This window comes from Megalopta genalis, chromosome 9 (assembly GCF_051020955.1).
Source record: "Megalopta genalis isolate 19385.01 chromosome 9, iyMegGena1_principal, whole genome shotgun sequence".
Classification (NCBI taxonomy): Eukaryota; Metazoa; Arthropoda; class Insecta; order Hymenoptera; family Halictidae; genus Megalopta; species Megalopta genalis.
Window position 1 is genome coordinate 18,328,488 of NC_135021.1, and position 10,430 is coordinate 18,338,917.

At 31.4% G+C, this 10,430-nt stretch overlaps 2 protein-coding genes across 9 annotated transcripts; both read left to right on the forward strand.

The window, feature by feature from the left end:
* The first annotated feature begins 3,284 nt into the window (after positions 1-3,284).
* On the forward strand, positions 3,285-4,774 carry viaf (viral IAP-associated factor). The gene is made up of 5 exons (XM_033477960.2): positions 3,285-3,468; positions 3,658-3,793; positions 3,870-4,098; positions 4,170-4,378; positions 4,470-4,774. The coding sequence occupies exons 1-5, from the start codon at positions 3,466-3,468 to the stop codon at positions 4,604-4,606; spliced, it is 714 nt and encodes a 237-aa protein (XP_033333851.1). The 5' UTR covers positions 3,285-3,465; the 3' UTR covers positions 4,607-4,774.
* An 80-nt stretch (positions 4,775-4,854) lies between these two features.
* LOC117224815 (uncharacterized) lies at positions 4,855-10,144 on the forward strand. Of its 8 annotated transcripts, none has more exons than XM_033477957.2 (7): positions 4,912-5,497; positions 5,637-5,726; positions 5,804-7,172; positions 8,032-8,108; positions 8,257-8,386; positions 8,467-8,618; positions 8,714-10,144. In XM_033477957.2, the coding sequence occupies exons 3-6, from the start codon at positions 5,839-5,841 to the stop codon at positions 8,609-8,611; spliced, it is 1,686 nt and encodes a 561-aa protein (XP_033333848.2). In that variant the 5' UTR covers positions 4,912-5,497; positions 5,637-5,726; positions 5,804-5,838; the 3' UTR covers positions 8,612-8,618; positions 8,714-10,144. The 8 variants fall into 8 exon arrangements, 5 of the variants coding, with proteins under 5 accessions (XP_076380528.1, XP_033333848.2, XP_076380526.1 ...); XM_076524411.1 differs by having other exon boundaries at positions 4,912-5,413; XR_013034062.1 differs by having other exon boundaries at positions 4,855-5,413; positions 5,637-7,172; positions 8,321-8,386; positions 8,467-8,551.
* Positions 10,145-10,430: the final 286 nt, after the last annotated feature.

A 10,430-nucleotide genomic window follows, 5' to 3' on the forward strand; every position in this document is an offset into this window, starting at 1 on the left:
AAGTACGTGATGAGCCGATGAACGACGAACGAATATCGATGGACGCAGAACGACATTACTCTCCCCCCCCCACCCTCCATAATACTAGTCATTCTAGAATAAATAGCATTTCGATAGAGTTGAATTTTTCAAGAATCTTGCGAGCTTTCATTAAACCGTTTCAGCCGATAAGAATAGAAAATGAATAATTCTGCCGCGTACATGTTCCATACAGATTCACGTTGCATGACATAAATCGTATGGAATATGTTCGATTTCAATGAACCGACGCAAAATCTACGGACTTAACCATACACACGCACAAGTGGAAATTACGTGTGCACGATAATAGCGAGTCATTGTCAGTCGCTGTTATTATTAAATACCGTTCCGTGTGCCGTTGCTCGCACCCTCTCGAGTAATTCTTGCAACGAACATAGAATCTTGGATCTCTGAACATTTTATCTAAAAATAGCCATTTAGTTCCTAGGGCTGAGATTCTTCAAATTCATTGAAAAATGAGCGTGTTTAATAATAAGGTCATAGTAATAATTTGAATGTATGTTCAAATATGTTTTATAGTTTCATAATAATAATTTAACAATATGTTCAAATATGTTTAATAGTTTCATAACAATAATTTAACAATATATTCAAATATTGTTAAATTCAAATATGTAACTATATATAATATATATAATATATAATATATATAATATATAATATATATAATATATAATTATATATAATTATATAATAATTATATAATAATTATATATATAAATTCAGAATATTTATTAAATTCACGATATACGCAACCAGCGTATATATCGTGTATTAAATAAACAGAACAATTTCGTTTCCATGTAAGAGAATTTCCTACGGCATGATTTCTTTCCTTCGACACCATGGGCAGGCCATTAATGCGTTCAATTGTGAAACCGCAACGATTTTTCTCGGGAGCTTCCAGTGGTTTTCAATTACGGCGATTTTAATCAAACCTGATGAAACGCGATTCTCGGGATCCTTTAAAAAATTTCCCTCTCGCGTTACAGGCTTGAACACAAAAGGATACACGTGTTCACTTTGGTCCGTCGGTGGCCGTTGATGCGGCATTTTCTGCAATTTGCTTGGCGTTGTCGAAGAAACATGTTTCTTTCATGGGGTCCGGTAACAAAGGCTACGCCACACAAAGGTTGGTACAAGATACACGTGGCCTGAAAGCACCGTGAAAACGGATCGCGCGTTTCTCGGTGTTGCGTGTACGTTTAAGCTTTGTCGTATCGAACTCATCCGATTTTTTAACCGCAGCAGAGGCATCGCTATATTCTTCCTCTTCTGCTTTACACACACACAGTCGATCGCTTGAAATTTAAGCGAACATTTAATATTTGGACATTTTTTAGAACTAAAACAGATTTTATAACATTCGACCGAATGATTTGAATCTCTTGGAAATTTCTTTTAACTGAAGCACATATACATACATATAATTATGTAATTAATATAGCACACGTGTAGCGAATATTACAATGAACCGTATGATTCATATAATTTACAGTTTCCTTGTATTATGTTACATATGTTTTCTATTCTGCACGAATTCTGTGAATTTGTTGTATAATTATATTATATTATATTATATTGTATTATATTATTATATTATAATATATTATATTATATTGTATTATATTATTATATTATAATATATTATATTATATTATATTATATTATATTATATTATATTATATTATATTATATTATATTATATTATATTATATTATATTATATTATATTATATTATATTATATTATATTATATTATATTATATTATATTATATTATATTATTAATAATAATATTATAATATTACATATTAAATATTACGAATTTTATAAACTGCAAAATTTCATTCCGAAAACTGCGTCGTGTTTTCCGCCACCGTTCTGAATCTTCGCGTCGGATTAAAAAGGCGCGTAAAAAAAATAATTAATTGAGAAGGTTCGAGCTGCAGGTCCCGAAGACGATGTTGCACCGTTACAAAATGGAAATTATCATTCCATATGCCTATAAATATTATCGCGGCGATGCTCAAACTGGTTTTAGGTATTTGGTGCGGGATACAAAACACAACCGTGGTCCAGCACAGCTGCACGATTAACCGGTTTCTCTGATTACAAGCGACACAGTCCACGACGATTGCGCGAATGATTCTTGCCGTTTCCATCGTGACGACATACGCTCGCAGCGGCAAGAAATATAAGAGCAATATAACCTATGTGTAACGCGCGACGGGTACACAATTGTCCGAGTGAGTCAGAAACGTTGCTCTGTTAACTTTCATCGTGCGATCGCATTGTCTCGGCTCTAATCTTGCGTTCCGATTGCGATTTTCACAGATTATTATGTTTCTGAATTAAGAATTCAGACATTTTGTTTTTATTCTGCGACACCTTCGGCTCCTGCAAAAATTCCAAGAACGAATCAAACCGTCAATTTTAAGAACTTTTTTGCTCGTTAAAACTATACGAATGTTGCGGTTTATTACGGTATTTACAACAATACCGTTATTTTATTTAATCTTATTTTCTTTTTGAAAATGAGTTACGCGGTACAAACACATCTTTATTGCAAGATCTTTCGGTCGATAAATCGATATAGTTGATAGATAGCAGCACTTGTATCGATCACGGAATGGCTACAGAAAATATAAAAAATGTTAAAAAAATGGAACTTGAATCAAATAATTAAATGTCAATATTAATTTCTTTTTTATTTAATTATAATACTTACTTAATAATAACTTATTATATTATAATACTACTTACTATACTACTACTATTATAATATTACTTAATTAATAATAATAATTTAATTTTATTAATTATAATGGCATTGTTACCTTTTTACAACTAATTTGCAGGATACTATTATTAGGAAAAGTATTATTCACATTTTTAAACGAGTACATACATTATTTTCGTATGTGATGAGGTGTTAAAAAGTTCGGCTGTAACAAAGAAAGACCCAAATGATCGAAACACGACATGTACACTATATATACAATCAACGGCTATTTGTAAACAGGACTGCTTTTATCACAAAAACCACAAAGAAGAATTTGAAAGGTTTCGACACACGCTGTCTTAGTCTAATATAATAGTAGAAAACGCTAAAACGCTAAAAAAAAAAAGGAAATTCCGAATAAATTTCGACTGTGCAATATGAATAACTAAAAAATATATATTTAGAATTCCAGGGCGACCATGTGGGGCGCCACCGCCTAATGACACAGTTTTTAAATAGAATGTGATTCGAGTGTGAATGCGTCATTGATGATACCATAAATGCACGCGTGTAAGAGCACGAGTGATCAGCTGTCGTTCGTAGCTACATACTTTGTACAATAATCTCTTGTGCAATCACATTAAAATAAAATAAATCAGTGTTTTACGTTGTATAACATTAACAATTGTTTTACTTCGCCATGGTAAGTGAAGATTTAACTTCTCGAGATAGAGGTTATATCAAAATAGATATCTCTGACTCCAAAAAAGGAATATCAAGGATCTCTCAAGATCTAAAATAACTTTTACAGTATTTTTATCTACTTAATATTATAATAGAAAAAAACAAAGAAACACTTTGTGTTTGTATAACCTAGATTTTGTTATCGTAGCAAGATCCAAATGAGGACACGCAATGGAATGACATTCTTAGGAGTAAAGGAATTATTCCTGAGAAAGAGAAAGAAGTAACGGAGGATCAAATATTGGATATAGTGGAGAACACTATAAATGAAAAAACTGGACGAAGTACTTGAATATCATGTTATTAGTTCTATACTGTATATTTTATTTAGATTCCTAATGATATTTTGTAATTTCTTAGCAACTGATGATTTAGAAAATAAGACATTAGATGAGCTAGATGAGCTGGAAGATGAAGAAGATGAGAAAGTTCTATTGGAGTATCGACGTAAAAGAATAGCCGAAATGAAACAGTTGGCAAATAAAGCTAAGTACGGTGAAGTCAAAGAGATATCAGGGCAAGATTACGTTCAAGAAGTGAATAATGCTGGAGAAGATATTTGGGTAGTTCTTCATTTGTACAAGAATGGGTACGATCGTTTATTTGACTGAAGGAAAAATTCGTTGAACGACTATATATTACTATAGTTATTATTTCCAGAATCCCGCTTTGTACGCTAATAAATCAGTACTTAACTAGTCTAGCAAGGAAATTTCCGGCAACGAAGTTTTTAAACAGTATTTCGACTACTTGCATTCCTAACTGGCCTGATAGTAACCTTCCAACAATTTTTATATACCATGGCGGAAATATGAAGAAACAGATCATTGGACCAATAGAATTTAGGGGCATGAAACTCACGGAAGAAGGTACCTATAATAACGATTGAGAAAATTTCTTTTTGAAATGAATAGTATTCTTGTAAGTGACACTATTAACGCAAATTATTATATGAAACAGAGCTGGAATGGATGTTGGGTGAAGCAGGTGCTATAACAACAAAGATTACCGAAGATCCAAAGCCAAAAGTTAGAGATGTGTTGTTTTCTACGCTAAGGCTTCAAAATAATGACGTTTCTGACAATAATGATTGGTAACTGTAGTTACATTATCTAATTACACAAGCCAAATCAACGTATAGATATTATAAGGCACAAAGCGCTTAATTTATTTTATCACTGTTGTCACACACATACATCATCTTTTGTTACTACAGAAATTTTATTACACGCAATTTTATCAAAATAAAGTATTTTATTATCATATTACCTGTTTCCACTTTATAACTTCGACCTCGTCACAAATTTCTATCTAGTTTGTACACTTTTATATATTTTAACAAAACATTATGCTAAAATAAGAACTGTTTAATTTCGAGATACCAATACATATACACGTTTAGTTCACACATACAGCATAGACACAAGTTTAAATTGCTTTTTATACGGAGAAAAAGATAAATTAGCACAAAATTGGATTTATTAATAATGATTCTGACTGAAATTCATGTCCAATTTATTCATTATTGCAAAATGTTTCTGTCAAAATCGAACGTTTGCGATTCAAACTAATTAAACGATTTAAAAGATTTTCGATTAAAAAATGGTAACCACCGTATATGTACATTTAAAAAATATTAAACGTTGTACATACATTGCGTCGTGTCGCGAGATGTTTTTTCGTCTTTCTAGAAATGTTTACGTTTCATTCTTGAAGGGCGTTTCATATTTCTTTTGTATCTAAACGATAACCACTGAGCACTGAACCTTCCGGTCTAGTATAGTATTTTAGTAGGTAGTGTGGCTGTGGCACTGTGGCAGTTCACTTTCGACCGTCGATCGTGCCGGTTAGAGTGCCGATTCCGATGATGTACGCGCCTGACGGGTGATCGAGGATTTAAACTTGTAAGTTTATATTTTTCTGTTATTATATTATTATACTGTTATTATACCGGTCTACTGTAAGAAATATCACTTCGGCGAAGTTAGGTAAGTTTAAACTACGAACATTAATGCATACGTCGAACTTAGAATGATATTATTTTATTCTGCGACTAATTGTATAAATCAATTACAGTGACAATTTTTAAAAAGCGAAATAACGTATTTTTAATCTTGTATTTTATAGTTGTCATAAATAGTACAAAAATGTTAATTAATCCAAATTCAAGGATGTCATAAGAATATTAAAAATACGGACTAGCATAATTACAGACGAGTATGATTACAATTCCTTGACTTCAGAAAATAAAAATACAAAAAACGATTATCTAAATTCAATTGTATTGCCCGTAGAGAAAAGTGAAGCGCAATATAAACTTGAGAACAAAATGTTTACTCGTAGAATTCCTAATATATTGAAAAGTAGTCCTAAAAAACACAGAGACGTTGAAGAGATCTCGAGCGAAATAGTTTTCACTAATATAGAAGAAAATGCGCAGGAAGCGTGTAATCCAATAAGAGGATTGAATAATTTATATTCTGAGGAAACATGCTTAACAAATGATAATAACTGTAGAAAATCAGTTCATAGAAGGAAACAAGAACATGATTTTATAGATAGAATACAGAAATCGTCTAATTGGAATATTTGTACCTTCCTTGATGAAAAAACAGAAGCGAAAAAGTGCAAGGAAAGAAAGAGGGTGAAACGTGGCAGAAGAAAACAAAATAGCAAAAGTAAAGTACCTGCTTTTGAAACTGAGAAACGGAAAGAAAGCTCAGTATCGTTAACATCGGATGATAAATCTGTAGAATTTGTGTCCGAGTTTAATGTTGCTCCTTATCTAAACGAGATTGAATCCATGGATTTAGAAGGTTCCATTGATTTTTCAAGCAACGAGATATTCAGTAACTTTAATTATGAATTGTATTATAATTCTGGTAGTACCGTATATGACAGTGAAATTTGTGAAAAACAATATGACATGAACAGCAACGAAGTAGGCATAGATAAAGCACAATATTCAATATTGTCTGAGCATTGGAACGAGGACTTACCATATCATGATAAAAAATCAAACTGTTCATCAAATCTTTGTTGTAGTTATTGCAACGAAGATTATGCTGCGACAGTCAATGAAGAAACAAATATGACAGATGAAATTATGCCAGAAAATACTATTATTGATAATAGCGAAATAAATTGTCAAGTCAAACTTGATCGTTCCTACTTACCTGCTTTCGAGACTGATATAGGTTCGACTAATGAATTTATAAATGAAGGATATAGTCAAGAATACAACGTTTTGCCATTATCGAATGTTCCTGAAATCTGTACTTTAAGTAAAGAATATAATGAACATAATTCAAATTTGATGAGTGAAGAATACAATGAAAATAGCTCAAATTTGCAAAATGAAGAATACAATGAAAGTAGTTCAAATTTGCTAATATCAAATACACCTGAAATTGTTTCACAATACCTATTAGAAAATATGGATTCGTTATCTTCGGAATCAACCATTTCTTGTACTGAGGAAGATATCGAAGAGGAGATTTTAAGGGAACAAACTGCACAACTTGGCAGACAGTGTAACATGTTCAATGACATTCATGATGACTTCTTTCATTCGCTTGATTTGTCTAGAAATTCGCTCAAGTCTGAAAAAGTGGATACGTTAAAATCTGAAGTATATGTAGAAGAAGATACAATTGATGACGAGTAAGTAAATTGGATACGATGCAATTACATGATATGAAAAGTATATTTTGGAAAATGATGTACAGTATGTTTTTTCACAACATTTTCCATGTAAAATCATAGTAAAAATAGTCATAAGTAGAGATATGTAGAGATTATTGTTATGATTGCAATACTAAATGTTATTTATTTTCATGTATTCACATTAAGTGTTTGCAGATTTGCATACAGAAAATTTTCATACAAAGATAAGTTGTATCATGCTATTAATTATGACTTTGAATAACAGTCTGAAAAAATGAATCTAATTTTCTTTATACGAAATACGAGATAGGGGGTTGAAAAATATATTAATTACTCCTACGAAGAGTTATTTACATTATTAATTATAGTGGAATGAAAACTATAATTTTTGTTTTGTTTGAATAATTACAAACATGTATAATTACAAACTGTGATTCTTAGTAATTTCAATTTGTATTTATGTGGCAATTATATGAAACTTTGTAGTGTGAGTCGTTTATCTTAAAGATTGTACAGAACAGAACTTTATCAATGATGGTTTTCAAATCTCGTAATTTACGTTTATTCAGATTGTAAAGATGCATTTGTGGAGAGTTCGTTTAATTTTACTTAATCAAACAACCTGTAATTTAATCGATTAATGGGAGCTAAGTAGGTTTGTAGGTGGCATTTTTGAAATGCTGGATCAAAATGAACCCGGAGGAAGCAAATTAGTTAAGTATATTTATAGTTAGTAATTATTGTACTCATAAAGTTGTACTCTGCGCACTGTTTCAGATAAACGATTCACATTTTTGAGCGTGAAGTAAAATTTCAAATCTTCGTGAATTCGAATTATTATAGAACGCTTTTATAGATTTCAGTGTTTGCGGTGTCCTTTAACGTTTATTTCGGCGCGCTCAATGGCGATGCACCAGACCGGAGCACACGGAGGTAATATCAGATTTTCTTCGCAGTTAGAACCGTAGTATGTTATTAAATATATAAATAATATATTTAATATTAATATTAATAATATAATATTAATATTAATATTAATAATATATATAATAAATATATATGTTACCTAATCTCTTTTCAGGTACATATATAATACTTTGTGAAAGCTGCGGCAGGCTTTTCAATCGTAAATATCATTTCAATAGGCATTTCATTCATTGCGGTCGCTTCAAGGAGCCATACAAATGTGAGATGTGCAAGAGAATCTATAAGTAAGAAGAGAGATGAATATTGCTGTTTTTCGGCATCCTTCCAAAATTTCGAAAATATACTGATGGCAGTTTCGTTTCAGACACAGGTCCACCTTAGTTCAACATTTGAAAACTGTTCACAAAGTTCAATATACGAGACGTCATTCGATAACATACACGTGTCACGTATGTAATAAACAATATAGCAAGTTTGGTGCTTTCGAAAATCATGTAAAACGGCATTAAAAAAGTAGTTAGTAAGATGAGTTCTGTGAAGGAATCATTTTTCTTGGTATTATCCGTTTGGTTTTTTTTGAACATTTTAACGATAACTTTTTCTGTTTGTAGAGAATACCTGAACCAAAGACTTAAAGAGCATAACAAAGACATTAATGAATAAGTATTACCAAAGTATTAATAGAATATAGAAAACTCGATTTATGTTACTGTAATGTTCAGTTTCAGATACTTACTTACTTTTTTCCAGATATACATATAATTTTCCATGTCCACTACGTATAGATTTTGTAGATTAATATACAGGGTGTCCCAAAAATGTCTCGCAATCCGAAAGTCGCGGGTTCACTGTTTTTCGTTAATAACTCGTTAACGGTGCCTCGGAGATTGTTGTAAAGGAAGAAACTGCTTCAAATGATCCGAGGAACCCGCCATTTCCGGATTGCGAGACATTTTTGGGACACCCTGTATAATAAGCAGTTTTAATTCTTTTATTTTTATATACTTTATTTTCCATTATACTTTTATATTTTTATTATTATGATTATATTATATGTTTTTCTTCTTTTATATAACTTGACATGTAAACAGTATTAATGTTGCGGCTAAGAAATTTGTTATGTTATAACAAAATTTATGAAGGGGTCTCTACTGTAGAATGAGTTTTTTTATTTTTTGACATTTTTTTTTGTTAAGGAACTATGAAGCCTTTTGCATTAGCGTTTGTCCAATGTATTCGTTTGTCTTTTAATATTAATCACAAATTTTTAGAAAGGAAAATAACAAAAATTAGTAACAATATCGAGCTTCATACGCAATCGCGTATTAAATAGATGTTCTCATGATTTTTACGATTCTGGCTGTCCTATTTGTCTGAAACAAAAAAAAACGAAAAAGATTCTGAATTTTCAGAAAAAATTGATGATTACAAAAAATAGCACAACATTTTGAAGTTGAAATACTGATTTTATTTGAATTTCTTCTGTCGATCTGCATAGAGGTCAAGATGTGTTTCCATTCTTTTTTTATCCATTTACATGGTTATGTATTGCTTCGCTAATGTTAGAAATTCGATATGTTTTCGCATATATATTTTTAAGACTATATTTTTTAAGAAAATGCCAAAAAAAGAAAAATCAATTTCTTTTGCGATTTACAGTAGAGGACCTTCTTAAACATCGCAAATATATTTTTTCTATTGTATACAGATATTTTCTATGAAGAAAGCAATACTTTCGGTTTTGCGATTGTGTACAATTTCTTTTTTTTTTAAATCACGTGTATGTTCGCGTATATAATGTTAAATAATACTTTTATAATATGAATTATCTGATATTTGAAAATCTAATGTAGTAACATAAAACGGTTTGTTATCTTAATGTAATATTAGAATAAGTGTTCATAGCGTATTCTTAGGTTTATACATTGCTAATTACAAATTACACGCCAGTTCAAACTAAAATAATATAAGTATAAAATACATGTCGCGTCTCGTACACAATTATATACTACAGACTTAAAAATAAATGGAACACAAAGATACTTTAACGTTGTCAAATTATAAATCATAGCTGTGAACGTTTAATTGTGTGACCACAAACTGGTCACGCTCCCTACCCCCTCTCTTCCTTTCAGCTCCTCTCCTCTCCCTCCCCTTCCCCACTCTCCGCTCGCTCTTCCCCCTTCTCCAACGCTTCTCACTCTCTCTCTCTTTCTCCCACTCCCCCCTCTCCTTCTCTCGCTCGCGAGATGTCGGTAACTATAAAGGCGATCCACGAGGCTCGAAGAAGCATGGCCTTACGATTCTCGCATCTGCATGTTTCGATTC